Below are 17,206 nucleotides of genomic sequence, written 5' to 3' on the forward strand. Positions count from 1 at the left end.
GTATGTGTGTGGGCTTACATATGTGTGAGGGAATACATGAGCATGTAGGGGACAGAGGACAGCTCAGGTGTCATTCCTCAGGTGCCAACTACTCTTTGTTTTTGAGACAGCCTCACCCTCTCCTGAAACTCATCAAGTGGTCTAGATAGGCCTGTCTGTGAGATACAGGGATTCTCCTGTCTCTTACTCCCCGTCACTGGGATTACAAGGGCATACTACCACACCCAGATTTTTTAATTTAACTCTTGTCCTCATATATTTAGAATAAGTGTGTTATTGGATAAACTATCTGCTCTGCCCATTCTTTGCTTTCTCATTACTCTTTTTTTTTTTAAGATTTATTTATTTATTTTGTATACAGCATGTATGACCAGAAGAGGGCACCAGATCTCATTACAGATGGTTGTGAGTCACCATGTGGTTGCTGGGAACTGAATTCAGGACCTCTGGAAGAGCAGTCAGTGCTCTTCAGCCATCTCTCCAGCCCCTCATTATTCTTATTATTATTACTGAATGTAACTAAGGTATTCTTCTGGATCTTTGTTGCCTTTCAAAGTCAAGTCAACATGGCTGGAGATCTCATAAGAAAAGCTAAGTCTTTAAGTCACCTCATTGAGTTCTCAACAATCTCCTCTGCTAACCCTTTCTGAGTCCCATTAAAAATATTCCAGAGATAGGAAAAAAGGCAGAGTACTAATTGCCAGTTGAAACACAAAGGCCATAAGTTCCCATGATTTCTGAGAAAAGGGAAGAACCACTCTAGTTTTGAGAAGTTAGAGAAATCTTCATGGTGTGGCAAGAACAAAAGATGTTCAGAGCATGGGCGGCCTTAACAATGACAGGAAGGACCTAGTTGGGACAGATTGTGTGGGTAGGGCTACTAAGGCTGACCTGGGAAGATGAGTCAGAGAGCAAGGAAAGGCTAAGTCTAGTTGGTACTCCGTGCGCGTAGGTGCTGCAATTTGTTTCTCAGTGTACAACTCAAAGAAACAGCATGACTTAGGAAGAAATAAAAGTTCGGAGGAAACACATTGTGTCCTTGGCTGGAAAGTTTCTTAGCTATGCAATCTTGGGTCAGTCTCTTAAACTCTGAGTCTCCATTTTCACATCTACTAAAAGAAATAATATCTGATGGTACACGTCACATATTTTATGTGGCCGTGAGGGTCACATAAAAGTAATATTACAGAGAGTTCTGGGAAGAGTTAACCAGCCTGCAAATGAAAAGGGGTATTGTCTGTCTCTTCCTTCCTTCCTTCCTTCCTTCCTTCCTTCCTTCCTTCCTTCCTTCCTTCCTTCCTTTCTTTCTTTCTTTCTTTCTTTCTTTCTTTTTCAGTAACTTTGTTCTTCCTTTTCCAGTAATCCTGTAAGAGAAATTGCTTGGAATCTTATAATCAGAATATCAGGGTTTATTTAACGTGACTAATATTCATTACAGCAATAACAGGAGTCAGGGCTGGTGTAGTGGAAAAAATATGCATGTTGGAGACTGACCAGGGTTTGAATCTTGGCTCCACTCTGCATTAGCTGTCTGACCTTGGCTCATTGTTCAGTAAGAGTTGTGGGTTTCTCATCTGTTAAAATTGGGTGATAACAGCTATCCTGTGGCATGTTATAAAACATAAATAAAGTCACCAGTGTGAAACCCTTAGTTTGGAGTCTGGTACATAGTAGGTATTAGAGATGTTCTCCCCATTCCTGCCATGCACACATCGACACCACTGTCTTCCTGTCAGCCCTTATTTCCCAGAGACTGCATTCCTACAGGCTCATAACAAAGACTGGAACAAACTGCAGTATACAAACGGAGAGCATTTACCCAGACTACTTTCATTCTTAAAATACTTTCTTTTAAGGACCAGCCACAAAACTTGTACTGTTATATAAAGACCACATCACTTATACCAAACTTACCGAGTTTGTACACTAGTTTATTTGACAATTATCCCAAATGTTTAGCTGTATTAGAAGACATATTGCCTCATAAACCTTCCCATGCAGTGCTGGCTGTGGTCATAAGGAGGCGCAAGCCAGTTTGGTGGAAGTTACTAGATGTTTTGACCATGTTTGCTTTAATGTTGAAACACAAGGAACATGAGCAGGCGCAGTGGTGTGCCTGGTCTAATTTTCTCTACTTTAATTTGGGGCTTTCTTCAAGCTTTTCTACTGAGTAAAGTTAACCTTCAGTCAGAGTTTCCACCTTCAAACACTGTATGTGTCATTTTAGTTGCTGAAAGCAGGATGCCAGAGAAATTGGAATTAACAAAGTCTATCCAGGGCTCCAAAACATGAGGCTAGCGGGGAGCTCAAAGCAGTTAGTTATGTGAAACAGCACAGTTCCCCACTGCGAATTAGGGAGAGCAAGCTCATTCAGAGTGTGCTTTCACCAAGCCGTTTAACACAGTCATAGCTCTATGTCTTTGCCTCCTCCATGAATCCATCCTCCACGATGGACCTGACAGTCGGCTTCACTGGGTGCTCTAGATTTGATGAAGTGCCACCGCATGTTATTCACCTTTTGGAGCACCACCTGACAGTGATGTGAACACGACCAGTAACAACTATTTTGCAGCTGTTGTTTGGGGATTTTCCTTCCCTGGGAAATCTTCCGACATCTGCCCTTCATATTCCACACTCTCACCTGCTGCTCAATCCTGAAACTTCTTACTAGAATTTCAAGGCTGGGATAAGAATCAGAGACTTTTGAATCCATCACCGCTACCCTTTGGCTTCAGCTGCTATGAGTTCCACATTTTTTAGACTTTTTCTTTAAATTCTAAAAGCCCTATGCATACTAAATACTAATAATGCGTTCTACTTCTGGAGAGAGAAACTGAAGGCCAGATAGGTGTCCCTCATGTAGTCAGTACCATATCCTGCAAGCTGCCTCCTGGCTATGAGTAGCCCAGTTTGGGGAAGCTTCCCAATATGCCAGGATCTGAGGGGTCCCTTCTCTCACCCCTTTTCTAGATTCAGTGTGCATTCCCGTCTCCAGTTCCCTGGACAGATGGGTAGACTGGGTGCCCTTTGGAAGGCCTCTCTCCACTGGGACACTATTGGGGATTTTCCATCCTAACTTTGGCGCACTCAGCACTCCCATTTCCCTTTTTCGATCCACTGGTGACACTGACAGCTCATGACAGCCTCAGAACTTGGTCAAATTCCCTTCCAGTTAGGAAACACAGCCAACGAGGCTGTAAGGGAAGGTTGGACCTACAGACAACAGGCTATTTCATTTTAGTGGGGCACTTTGCTAAATTGATCGCAGCTCAGCTTGACCCTTCAAACTCACCACTGCTCATTTCCTACCACCTCAGAGGGAACCTCCACACCTCTGCTCTCACTTTCTGTAAACACCAAACTGGTGAACTAATGTGTAAACAGAGGCCTTTTCCTTCTAGATTTGTTTGTGTAAGTGGCACAAGCTTTCCTGTCCCTGTTTGGGAGAGCCTGCTCATTTTCCCTTCATCCTCTGCTTCTCTGTCTTTCTCTTTTCTGTGCCCTAGGTTGTTTTAGTGGTCTGGTGGTAAAACTGCAGGGAAAATAGACTCCATTTTCAGTTTCTGATGTTTGTGATTCTAGTCTTTTGTGAGTTCAGACAGTCAACCGCAGCCCTTAGCCTTGAACTTGACTTCTGACTACTGAACTATTTTTATGGCCATAGAGGGCAACAGTGACTGGAACACCACCAAAGCATGAAGTGTCTCAGCATCTTACAGAAGGCAGAAGAGATACATAAAGGAAGTCTTTTCCCAAGAAGATGCCATGTAGAAAAACACAATTTGCCTGTGGTTTGGCCATACACAAAGAAGGAGGAATCTAGATTCTGCAAGTAACACAGTGGTCAGCATAAAGTCGGACACTTCTTTGCCCTTCCTTAAAATTCTTTGTATGCAGGCTTTAGGGTTTACTCTTAGTTAGACTGAGACATTCTCAAATCAGGTTTTGCAGTTCTTGCTCCTAGAGACAAAGCTGACTAGGAAAGGACAGAAATGAAGGATATGGATGAAGGATTTGATGTCTTTAAAGGCAAAGATAAAGTCACACATGGACATTGATGGAACTAGAGAAATAAGAGACAGTTCCTACTTTCAAAGGACTTGTCGGATTCCATGATTAATTGGGTGCAATGTGTTCAGTACACCAGTGAAGGAAGTTATAGTAGATGACATATTGAAAACCCTGTTATCAATTCCTTGGGCCCAACAGTGACACTTGGGAAGTGTGCATTTCTTCTATTTCATTTCCTCTCAAGTCCTAAATGTAGCATCCTCTTTCCAAAAATCAATTTGAATTTAATGATATTTTCAAACAGCTTGACATACCATGTCATTTCTTCAGTATTCTTTCTCTTGAACTTGAACTCTATTGTCACATGACCCTATGAATGTCATCTCTGCTTTAGCCCCAGGAAAGACAAAATCTGGAGAACTTATTAGGTTTGTTAAAGGTCACCCAGAAAGATCTACACCTACTGTTGTGATTGTATTGTACTAACTTAAAATACATTTGTTATTTGCCTAAGATTATGTGATTCATATGGAAGTGTGGTCCAGAATAAATTCCAGATGCTGCCATATTGACAACCATTGGTGATGATGTAATTCTTGATTTATCTTCCTAAGTTCAGTGTTATTTAGCTAGACTTTCCATCTGCTATATGGCAAGCATAGCTAAAACTAGAACCAAAGTATAAAGTCTCTGAAAACCTCTTGTACCTAAAACACCATGGCTACTACAACTTGTGAAACACATGTGATTTGTTTTTGTTTAATTGTATTTCAATGAGAAAGACAAATTCCAGGGCCATTAGTGAGTTATGCATATTTCTTTCAATGTGGTCATTTGTACTATTTATCAGTTGTGGTTTGAGTTCTACAGGAAAGAAGTTAGATGGGGGGAAGAGAAAGTTGTGTATTTTAGATCTCTATGGTTTTGTTGTGAAAGTAGTAGTTTGACACAAATTGTCATATTCCTCTAATGGCACTTTTAAAGCATATTATTGTGCATCAAGGTATTGTGCTTTCTTATGTAGCCAGGGATATTTTATGCTTTATGGGCTACTCTGAAGATCAGTAAACTCTGAGCTCCTGGGACTATTTAAGGAAATATTACCTAAAAATAAGTAAATATTATAGGGAGGACTGTTTGTGTATGTCTGAATGAGCATTTACCTACTGTGAACAGTGTTGAGCTATGGATATACAACACTTAACAGTACACATAGCCAAATATGAACCTATCCATGTTGAAATTCCCCATAAGTAAACAGCTATGTGGATAAGTGCTGATATGAAGAAGACCTGGGTGCTGAGAGAGCACAGGATGGCTCCTAGGAATGGTGAGGATAGGCCAGAGTCCTGAGGTATGATCCACATTAATCAAATATGTGTAGCTGAACTGGTTAAGAACTAGGTGTCCCTATACTTGCCTTCTACCCAAGTGGATTCTAAAGGCCATTTTCAAAAAGCCCAATGAGAAAAATAGCAGCTGTGTAGTTCTGAATAAAATGTATTCATCATAAAAATAGAGCCTTTTATTCTTTTACAGTTCTTATAACTACCTTTTATGATAGAAGAGACATTATAATCAGTGACATCTTTCCCCCTTTTTGAATGCTCTCTTTTTCTCATGAAGATTATCAATCTCTACTTAATTTGATCTCATTTAAAAAATAATTCAAGGATCTGATCTACCCCTTTTTGCATTCCAACCAAGACTCAATACCACACCTCCTCTAATACAAATAGCCATACCTATCCCATTGTATTCATCATAGACTCATCATGACACTTATAAGTGGAAAGACCTCAGAAAAGTGGTGTTATCTCAACTGGTCATAGGTTCTTCACAGGTACATAGGAGAGAACCACACTTAGACTTGACATTTTTTTTAAAATTCGAAAGAATATCTGTTTGAAAGTGTATCAATAGGGTCAGAAGGTATAAAACATCCTAAATGATGTTAATTATCTCATTAGGTTGCTTTTGTTACTATCATTATCATCATCTAATTATTTTACTTCATTCATAAAATCTTTAGCTTATTACAGTATAAATGGTTTCTTTTCCCATATTTTTATGACCAGTTTAATCGTAGTATATGATAGTATCTCAATGAATGTTGATAGATGAAAATGGAAATGAAAGAATGAATGATGGATAGAGAATAAAGAAGTTGGGAAATAAAGAATGAGGGTAGACAAACAGGAAAAAAGGGAGGAAATTGAGGAGTTAATGAAAGAATGTCATGTACAATAAATGAATGAAAGAATAACCAGTTTTTCAATTATCTTTGCTGCTGTTATATTTTTCTTGCCTAGGGGTCAAACTTCCGTATAAAAGCTATTATTTCAGAAAGCAAACATTCAGGATTCCAAGAATTTAATATACCCTCCAAGAACTGTGTGTGTAAGAGAGTCTGTTGTTAAAGAAGAGAGGCAAGCTTGGCCATTTATAATGATGAAAATAAATTCCAGATCATTAGGGCCCTTGGGATAAAGTACAAAATTCAGGTTTTAGAACCGATCACAGCTTGGAGAAAGCTTGTTGTTTGGAACAAGAATATGGACGCAATAAACATTCTGAGGTTTATCTTGCTTTGATGACTTGCCTCGCACAGCTTTGATCTTTATATTTGATAATCATTTTCAAATGGTCTGGTGTGTTCTGAAAGTGAAGTTGTGGTTGATCAGTCCATGGGGCTCCTTGGAAATGGCAAGCTGTAATTGAAATTTGGAACTGGACAGTGATGGGACGGGGCCTTGTCCAGTGAGTTAGAGAAACGGGGTGACCCATAGTGGGAGCAAGGATGATGCACACACTGCTCAAGTGATGGCAGCCAGAGCCAGAGCCAGCAATGGAATGCAAGCCCAACAGGCAGTGGGAGCTGAGGCAAGTTTCCTTTAACCCCAGTAGCAAGTTCAAAACAGAAGAATACATCTTGGAGCCTTTTCATGAGTTGGGCTTCTAGGTACTTTATGATGCATGATCATACTGAATTTTAGATCCTCCTATCTACACCAGATTTTGTAATCTCCATTTTACAGGTGAGGAAATTGAGAGGCAGAGCCTGAGCCTTGTGTTCAAGGTCAAAGGGCCACTGCACAGAAGAAGGTTTCGAATCCCTCTGTCTCTGTCTTAAAATAGCCATCTGTTACCTTTTCATTTAACCAAAGAACTGTTTTTAGCTTGGCCCACTCTCAGCTCAGACAAATGCTCCACAAATTGAGGTCACCTGCACATGTCCAGCACCATCCTCTGTGACCAGCCTGCACCCATCAAAGGCCCAGGGAGCAGTAGAGGAGAATAAGATTCTCACTTGTGCACAGAGGAAGTCAGCTGAAAGGTGACCTGCTTTGAATCTGAATAGAAATCAGAGCACATGAGATTTGACCTGGGCTTCCTGTGAGCCATACCTCTGACCACTCTTCTCTCAAACAGGCAAAATGGTGTTCCAGGGTACTGAGCTTCTAGCACCGAAGGAGCTCAGTCTTTCCCAGACCTTTTCCCATGACTTCATGTAAGGAGTTTGTTGTTGTTTTGCATTTTGAATGTGGTTCCCTTTTGCTTGTCTTTCAATAAAGCAGGCCCTGACAGCACTCTCATTCAGATTATTACAGAGTTGTACCATCTCAGGCCAGTACGTTTAGGAAATATGTTGTTGGCACTAACCAGCAAGTGAGATGCATAAAGAAAATATTCTAATGACAGTTGAGTAAAGAGAGCTTTGATCTCCCTCCAGGACTGCACTCATGGCTTTGAAATGCAGTTCTGGCAAAGGGCTAAAGTCTGGGCGCCTTGGCAATCAGGGCTGGGCCCCCTGAAACAGACATTCCAGGGGACCCACAACCTTCACTGTGGAATCCAGGTGCATGAGATGGGCAGAAAAAAAAAAAGAAACACAGACACCACTGCTGAGAAATAGCTTTGGGGAAGGGACCCAAGCTTAACAGAGGCATTGCAGTATAGATTACCACTTCCAAAACTCTGTTTGCTTGTGCTGTTAGTGGGGTTTTGGCAAAGATGGAGGATGTGGCAAGAGTGGGGGCCTGTGTGCGATTGTGGTCAACTATGCTGGAGAATACTTCAAGAACTTTCTGTGTTGTTCTCATTCCTTGTAATATAAGGTTATGAAAATGTTTGCCATCAAAAGTATAAGGGTCTCAACTTGTTCAGGAAAGCATTTCTTAAAGGTGAAAATTCTGTAACTCTTTCCTTTTAAATACGTGTCTATGTGCTTCTTGTGCATTTAGCTTTTAGTTGGCTATGAGCTGGACAGCAGCAATCTGGTTCACAAGCTCAGTGACCAGGACCAGACACAGGTCTTAAGCTACAGAGCAGGCTCTGTGTAGTGAGATGAGATGTGGCTAAATATCTATGCAAGTTCTGCATAGAGGTGTCCAGATGAGGGAGATGGAGACTGCCACCCTCCCATGGTCAGCTTTCTAAGCTCTACACCCTAGAAGGGAATGGTTTCTACCTGAAGCAAGAGGTGACATCACTCACAAACAGAAAGGGGCTGAAATCAAGATCAGGTGGAAATAAGTGAGAAGAGACAGATCCATGGCTTGGTGCTTCTCTTCCTTGGTGACATGTGACCTCTTACAAATCACCTTACTTCATTGAGCGAGCCCTGTGCTTGCTCACTGTGGTTTGATGCTATGTGATGTAAAAGACAAGTGCCCAAAAGCTTCAAATGAATGATATCTCTCTGTGTGTTTTGAGAAAGGCTTCAAGAGGCACAGAAATTATAATTTTGGACATAACTACTAGATGCCCAAAGTCTAATGGATGAGATTGGTGCTCACAGTACAAGTAAAGCACAAAACAGAACGATAAAAATTAGAATTAAAAATAGGGTCAGTATTCTCATTTTCAGCTACTAGTAACGATGCATTTAGAGTGTTAGTCACAACATTAACTAATGTAATACAGGTAGCCTACACTAACCAGTAAGTGCCTTGTAGGTTTAGTATAGTGCCATGTGCATGCATTGAGCTAGGTGTTTCACCCACTCTGTTTCTAATCTGCTCAACACTCATGAGAGGTGGTTTCTCTGATCTCTGAAATACAGTTGGAAGTAGTCAGGATGGAGTACCAGACCTCTTTCCTAAGGAGGGAAGATTTTACTTGATTAACATTCAAGAAGGGATATTGGGAGACAGAGATGGAAGCTAACAGACAATTTAAGGAGCAGCTATAATTAGGAAACACACAGGGGGCTCTGAATAAAGAAACCATGAGATGCTGCATGTTTGATATTGCAAGTGAAAAAAAAAAAAGTTTGGATAATGGGGAAGAGACACTGGAAACAGACCGGGAGAACTATGCAAAAGGGAACTGCCAGCTTCATTCACTTCAAGAGAGGGGAAGTAGGAGGCAAGGCAAAGAGAGGAGCTGCGTTGTCTGGCTGTGTGCTAGCGGGGTCCTAACCTGTCTCAGAGCTGGCAGACTCAGACACTTACAGCAACTTGTTTACAGACTTGGATCTCTATCCATCACTGTAGATTATTTGCATGCAAGTTAATAACCAGTGTTTAGAGTTCGATCAATTTCTCTAGGAGGTACAGGTTACTTTTTCAATAAATTTCACTGATTTGCAATATACATACAACGTTAATGTGTTAGTTGCCTTTCTTATTATCACTGTCACCAAAATACATGATAGAAACGGCTTATGGGAAAAAAAGATTTACTGTAGTTCATAGTGTTAGAGCGTTGAGTCCATGTTGTCTGGCCACCCACTGCTTAGACAGAGTATAAGGCAGTGGGGACAGTTGGTAGAAGAGAGTTGTTTAACTTGTGGAAACAGGAAGCACAGAGAGAAAGACTCAAGACCAGGTATAACCTTCAAGTAACCTAGTTCAGCTAGTCTCCTCACTTCTCAAAAATTCCCAAATAGTACCACCAGCTGAAGGTCAAGTGTTGACACTGGAGCCTGTGGGGTATTTCCTATCCAAACTATAACTGCTACTCTTTCCATAGTTGCAAAACAGAAAGTCAAGGGACCTTATCAAGTAATTTTCTTTCATTCCGGTTAAATATCCATAGACTACATCTTCCTTCTAAGTTTTCTGCCTCTGGTGCCTTCCCTCCCATTTACTGCTTAAGGTGAAAGATGAAAACCACAATATCATCTTCAAGAGATAAGAGGATGGAGATAATAAAGACCCACACAGACTACTACCTTCAAAGGTTTCCCCACATGCCTTTGGGAGACACCCAGCTTAGCTCCGCACTGGTGGAAGACTTCAGTTGACAGAGGGAAAGCTTTTAGTAACAGAGCTACTTTTTCCTTTGGGTGGATTCCCTGCAACAAGAGAGACAGGGAGGAGAAAGGCCAGTGGGGCCAGTAGCCTGGCTAGTTGCCGTAAATTCTAACTCCTTTTGAGAGATGGAGCCTTCCCAAAGAATGAGAAAACCCCACATGTGAGCCAGGGAGAAGATCCAACAACCCACATTTCTGCTTTGGGCTAGGATGAATACCACCTCTTGAAAAGATTGGCTCTGCAATTACCACTGAATAAACAACCAATTAAAATGTCTTCTTTCCCCCTGTGTCTTCGTCCATGAAACTTTTTCATCTCAGAGTGTAGGGGCAGAGAGGTGGCTTTCTCTAATAAACTGTGTCTTCTGTGCCTGGGAGATCATTTGAGGGAAATGGGTAAATCAGCTAGCAAAAACAATGTAGAAAGGGTTGCTCCAAGACAAATCTGGGATCCTCTGCATTTTCACTCTTCTCTCTGCATTATTTTTCTATTCCTCATGGGCTGGGGTCAACTTAAAAGAGAGGGTGAGTGGGAATTGATAGGCATGCATAGAGTGCACTTGGCCTTGTAACTAGTTGTGTAACCTTTGCACCCCTGTCCCTCCATCTGTAAGATGAGGATACATGAAAATTACTAAATCTGTACCAGGGTTCTCTATATACCGGTCATCACCCAGACTCATTTCCAGTTCCATTATTAACTTCCTCAATCCTCTGAATAACTCTAGGAATGGTGTTCCATTATCATTCTTGTTCTCTATATAAAGAAACTTGAACAAAGGAAGGTACATAATTTGCCCACAGACCCTTGATATTAAAAAGATCTGGATTCAAACATGGAGTTGCATAGCTTGGGAGTAATCCATCTTACCCATGCTACACACTGAAGTGCCAGTAATGAGACATGTGCACTCCAATTGGCATGCTGGCATACTGCAAGTACTCGATTAAATGCTGACTTTCTTAACCCTCATTCCAATCTCAGATGGCAGAGTTATTTGAACTCCTCATGAGGCCTGTAGTAGAAGAAGCTAGATGTGGGTCCCTAGAGAAAGGCACTCACTTGCAAGATTTTGAGTCAATATTTTAGCTTATAATGCTATCCCTGGAAGTAGCCACTAGGAGCCTGCGTTTCCTACCCCATTAATCTTTTCTTCTGACAAGTCATCAAATTGATGATCATATGGAAGTTTGACCTCATAGAGACCTATGATGGGAGTGGCCAGAGTGCAGTAGCTGTCACACATCATATCCTATTTCAGATTGGAGTAGAGATGAGGCAAATGCAGCCTCTGAGTCAGGAATTACTGAACCTGAGACCAGGACCTTGATATTTTAGCTTCCATATTGGACAATTTAAATTCAACTCTACCAGTTTTTACAGAGGTCTCACTGCATATATACCCTCAGCCAAATGCTAGGTACTAAGAGAAGAACAAGGCGCCTTCTCTATATGTTGCTGCCCTAAGAAGATGGTGTATGGTGTATGTACACTTAAAAACATCAACACATTTCTAACCTCACCCAACAAGGACTGTCAGCCACTCACAAGAATTCCTGATGAGCAGGGTAGCAGATGAGAAGCGTGAGAGAGTAGCTTTGAAAATGAGCATGGAATGCTAGTGACTAACCCAAACAGAGAGCAGAGGCAACCTCTTATACATAGTCTTTCTGCTCTAGTGTGTGAGTCCACCAAGAGTAGGTTCTTGTTTCTTAAGCACATAGAATCCAAGTCTCCTTTTCCAAAGCCCCTCTCTCTCCCTTGTTCTCTGTCTCCCCTCACTCTCACTTTTTTGTTTTTTCTTATTCTTTCTCCTCCCTCTCTCATTTCCTGGCTCCGTTACAAACAAATTTCTCCCTTTATTGAAGAAGTGATTACTGTAGCATGAAGACTTCATTTCTTTCTGAGGTATTACCACCTCAATGACAGCAACCCCAAACACAACATCTTTAGTTTATTTTACAGATAATAAAAGAGTTTTACAGAATGTAGAGTGGTCGATGGGTGGCAGCATGATGCCTCAATGAAAAGAGAATACATTTCCAAGCTATCCATCATTTACCTTGAACCCTGGTGCAGTATCATTGGGTGATCTATTTAAAAACATTGGACTATACATTTCTCATCTTTAAAAAAAGTCATAAGACCTCCTTACAAGAATGATGTAGAAATGACAAACACCTTCTATGACAGCCCCACATTTTCCAAGTAGATGACCAAGGCCCATAGTGAATGAATGAGAGAGAGAGAAGCCAAGCCAAGAGTATATATTTTCTTACCCTTGCTCTGTGTTCTTGTTCTAGGCTTCTATTATGTGGTCCTCTTCTTAATCAAAATAATACAGTCCTTAGAAATATGAGCATTGGTTCTTAGTGCATCTAGATTCCAAAGTGAACCCAGCTATTCATAGCTAAACTTAATGTGTTTTCCTTTCAGTAAAATGGGATAATATAACATTTTTATAGAAGTTCAATGGTATGGTGCTTATGAAGAGTTTAGATACTGTGTCCAATATAAGAGCTCCTGATCATGTGGGGGAGATCCTATTATTTGAATACTATCTTTGGTGGACAGTGATAACAGCCAAGATTACTTTTGTGTTTCAGAGCCTACTTGGATGTTAATGAGCTAAAGAACATTCTTAGATTGGATGGATCAACACATCTCAATATTTTCTTTGCAAACTCTTCAGAGGAGGAGTTGGCGGGAGTGGCAACTTGGCCATGGGACAAGGAGGCCCTGATGCACTTGGGTGAGTCTTACATGCTCCTTTAGAAGTAACTCAGAGCAAGACAGCGTGGATCTTAGTGTGAGGAAGAAGTCAGCACAACCATAATGGTGCAGGTAGCAGTAAGAATGGGAATAATTCGTTTATTTGTCTAATTCACACAAAAAAGTGGGTATCCTTGACCCTATTTTTGATGGCCTGGCAATACTCTAAAGGAATTAGCTTTCCTGATGGGAAAACTCAGATCCAGAGAGCAAGCAGGGTTTATCCAAGGTTATGCACATCAGCGAGGAACCCTCAGAGTTCAAGCTTCTGACAGTCCAGACACTGCATTCTTCTTGTACCTCCTTTCCCTAATCCATGCATACTTCTTGCCCTGCTAACCACATTATCCTGGCACAGTGGGGCTAAAGGCAATGCTGAAAGACACCAAAGAAGCAACAGAAATAGAATATATAGGGACTTTTCTTCAGCCATGTTCTGTCTACTAGCAGCACGAGGAGCTCTTCTGACATTTAAGTTATGCATATCCATAACACATCAGTTTGGACTGTCTAATCTCTGAAAAAAATCAGAAATGGCAATCATTTCTGAACCAGGGATTGTAAAAAATAAAAATACAGTCTGAATTTTTCCCCCATATTCTTGTCCAGTGCACAGAAATATGTTACAGAGGCAGTTTTTGCTTGTATAGATTTGAAACTATAGTATAGGCATAATTTTCAATTCTCCTTTTCATTTGATGCTCTAGGCTAGAAATGTTTCCATATTCCAGGAGTAATACAATTATTTCCTGTCCTACTTTTTTTTTTTTCACTTAAAATCACAAAAGAAAAGCATCACTCTGGGTTATTTACATTTCGTTAAAGATGGGTGGTTTTTTGTTTTGTTTTGTTTTAATCGCCATTGAGCAAGGCAGTCCGGTGGGTTTAACAGTTTTCCCTTAATAAAATGCTCTCATTATTTATCACAATGAGTCCTGATGATTCAGTGAGATTCATGATTTGAAAATTCCAGGACTCAGCACAGTGGCAGTACTGGATGCATTCTTGGGCCAGGATGATCACACTATAGTAAACTCTGAGTCTAGTAGCTGCTTTTCATCTATGGTATTTTGAAGATGAAGAATTCTATAACTTCAACTGGAAAACAGCTGAAGAAAGCTGTGCTAAATCAAATCATGGGCTTAGTTCTCTCTTTATTTTTAAGGGAATGAAGCTAGTATGTGTGTGAGAGAGATGGGGGAGGGAGGGGAGAAGAGAGAGAAAAGGAGCACTTTTCCTCCTAAACGATATATGTGAAAATAAATAAATGTTCTCAGCGGAGGCATGTCTGGTCCCTAAGAGACTCTTGTCAACTTTGATCATTACATGGGGCATGCTACAGGCATCTAGTGAGTAGTAGTAGTAACGAAGCCAAATATTCTACAGTGGCCCCAGCAAAGAATTGGGTGCTCTAAAGTGTCAATAGTGCTTAGATCAGGAAACCCTGAAATCTGAGATAAGTGGTGGAAGGATAGACAGACATTCAGACACAGATAGGTGCTGAGCAGAAGAAATTGTACAATTCATGCAAATCTGAAAATGCTTTGCCTTTATCTCTTGTTTAGGGAGTCCTGGGAAAGTGATACTAGACTAAAGCCAAAGGTGTGGTTTTTCTCATCCTTAGCAGGATGGTCTTAGGCAAGATTCCTTCCTTGGATTTGTTCCCTAACATTTTGAAGAGGCAGGTTAACTAGATGACCTCCCAGTGTCCTTCTAAGCTGCGAATTTTGCTCCTATTAAAACAAAAGCAGCCAGAGCTCCTGATCAGCATCTGGGGAGGGAAACAGTGGGCTTCTAACATTAGAGAGAAATATTCCTGATGATTTCATGAACGTCAGAGCCTGGATCAGGGCCAGGAATAGGGGAGGCTGTAAATCCATAGCATGTTATAGTATTTCAGAATGATGTCAGGCTCAAGCTATTTCACCTTTTCAGAGAAGCAATGAAACAGGACTTGGGGCCAAGGGATGTCATTCTGTGGGAAAGGGTCAGTTGGGGTAGAACAAACAGAGTCAGGCTGGATGGTTAAGTCAGCTCTCTTATCACCATCCCTAGGCTGGTCCTGCCCCTTTGTTAACTGCACGGCTTCATGGAGAGACCATGGGTCATAGCACTGCTGTAACTGTTTAGTTTAGAGCTTCCCAGAGAAACAAAGCCAGTTTCTCAGAAGCGTAAGAGCCATGTGAGGCAGGAGGATTGCAAGTAATGTCATGCTGGATCCATTGGCCTGCAAGCTGCCACCTCACCACCAAAGTGGCTGATCATAAGCAACTCCTGGGCAGTAGCCTCAATCAAACTCAATGTATTAGAACCATAGTTTTAACCTTCCTTTCCTGCTGTTACTCCATTATCCCTGGAATAAGCCTTGGGTGGGAAAGAGATTATGTTTCATTTTATGATTGACAAAATAATTGAGAAAGATTTCCTGTCTCAATTCAATTTCTCTTCTTCTCCTACCTCTGCCTACCCTTCTCAACACACACACACACACACACACACACACACACACACACACACACACACACACACACATCTTTTTCTTTGTGTTAGAAGTCTCTAAGCAATTCAGAATTGATAGACTCTATGAGGCTGAGGACAGACCAAGAAATTCAGTCCAATATAAAACTTGTCTCACATCTGCCCTGAACATACCATTCCAACTCTACAAGCAACTACAGCCCTGTCCTTCCTCGTAAGACACTGCTCTGTGCTTAACGTCTCCACTTACAAGGCTCTCATGCCTGAATTTTAACCTTCTCTTAAACACTTCCAGTGTTTAAAGTTTTAATCTTTCTCTAGCCACACAGCCCAGTGTCTCATCCCAGTGTCTAAGATGCATATGCAACAAGTACTATCTATTGCTTCTACTGAGGTTTGTTCTGTCTCTACAAACTGGGTGATGTTCCCTCTTTGGGGATGTGAGGTATAGTTCTTTATTTCTCAATCCAGAGCAGGCAGATGAGTCATCTAGGGATCTTGTTAAAATGCAGATGGTGATGCTATAGGTCTGAGTTAGGGCTTGAAACTCATTCCTGCTAGCTTCATGGGTAGTTTGTATACTTTTTGTTCTCATGAAGGTAGACAACAAGTAGCTATTTGATATCTTCCAAGGGTTTCTCCACCTGCTAAAAGTAATTAGTTAGGTCTTGCAACCCTTTTTAGATGTGTTATCACTCATCAAATATTCTACACATTGTTAATCAGTGTTCCAGTCTTATTCTGTTGATTTAATAGAACACTTAGACCAAAAGCAACTTAGGAAGGAAGGGGCTTATTTAGTTTATACATCCAGGTCACAATCTACCTTCGAGGGAAATCAGGTCAGGAACCTGAAGGCAGGAAGCACGGAGGACTGCTGCTTGTTGGCTTGCTCTCTGGCTTGCTCTCTCACTAGTTTATGCTTAGCTTTTGTACAGCCCAGGCCAACCTTCTAGAGGAGTGGTGCCACCCACAGTGGGTTTGACCTTCCTACCTAAGTGAATAATCAAGACAAACCCTCAAAGACATACAATAAGACCAACTTCATCCAGGAAATGCCTCACTTGAGACTTCTCTTTTCAGATGACTCAACTTTGTCCAGTTGACAATCAAGGCTTACCAAGACAATCATATACTATTCTCTAGTCTCTGTGATAGTCAATAATACTGGGACAGAGAATAGGAGCCCTGAACTTAGAAACCAAGAATGTTGACTTCAAGTTCTATCTCCATATTTCTCTCAATGACAGGTAGATCATTCAGGCTCTCTATGGATGAGTGTCTTTATGTTTGAGTTATGATGTGGTAAAGGGAGGCATACTTCTTAAAGACTAAGCCCAGTATTGGAGGATACATAATAAATGCTCAAGAAACATCAGTTGGTATTATAAGTAATCCTTTAACAGAGTACAACATAGTGCCAGCTTTCCTAAGTGTTCTTGTTTTTAGAGCATCAGAGACGAAGGCATGAGATTCAAAGATGGTAACTAAGTTGTGGGATGTCACAGTTAATGAAGGCATAATGAAAGCCAGAGCTGAGAAGTGTGAAACTGTATGAGGGTTACATCTATATAGGAGCATTTAAAATGAGTGTAAAGTATAGCATATACTATAGTCTAAGGAGTAGGTTACAGAAGAAAGTCAGGGCAGGGCAGAAATCGAAATCCCTTACTTGGAGTAGTGTG

The 17,206-nt window shown here is 41.0% G+C and overlaps 1 protein-coding gene across 1 annotated transcript in view; it reads left to right on the plus strand.

Moving 5' to 3' along the window:
• Positions 1-17,206, plus strand: part of Pappa (pappalysin 1) — a 243,344-nt gene that overhangs the window by 42,962 nt on the left and 183,176 nt on the right. Inside the window, exon 3 of the mRNA XM_006979576.4 lies at positions 12,878-13,023. Within this exon, the coding sequence (XP_006979638.2) occupies positions 12,878-13,023 (146 nt within the window). The remainder of the gene's footprint in view (positions 1-12,877; positions 13,024-17,206) is intronic.

This window comes from Peromyscus maniculatus, chromosome 2 (assembly GCF_049852395.1).
Source record: "Peromyscus maniculatus bairdii isolate BWxNUB_F1_BW_parent chromosome 2, HU_Pman_BW_mat_3.1, whole genome shotgun sequence".
Lineage (NCBI taxonomy): Eukaryota > Metazoa > Chordata > Mammalia > Rodentia > Cricetidae > Peromyscus > Peromyscus maniculatus.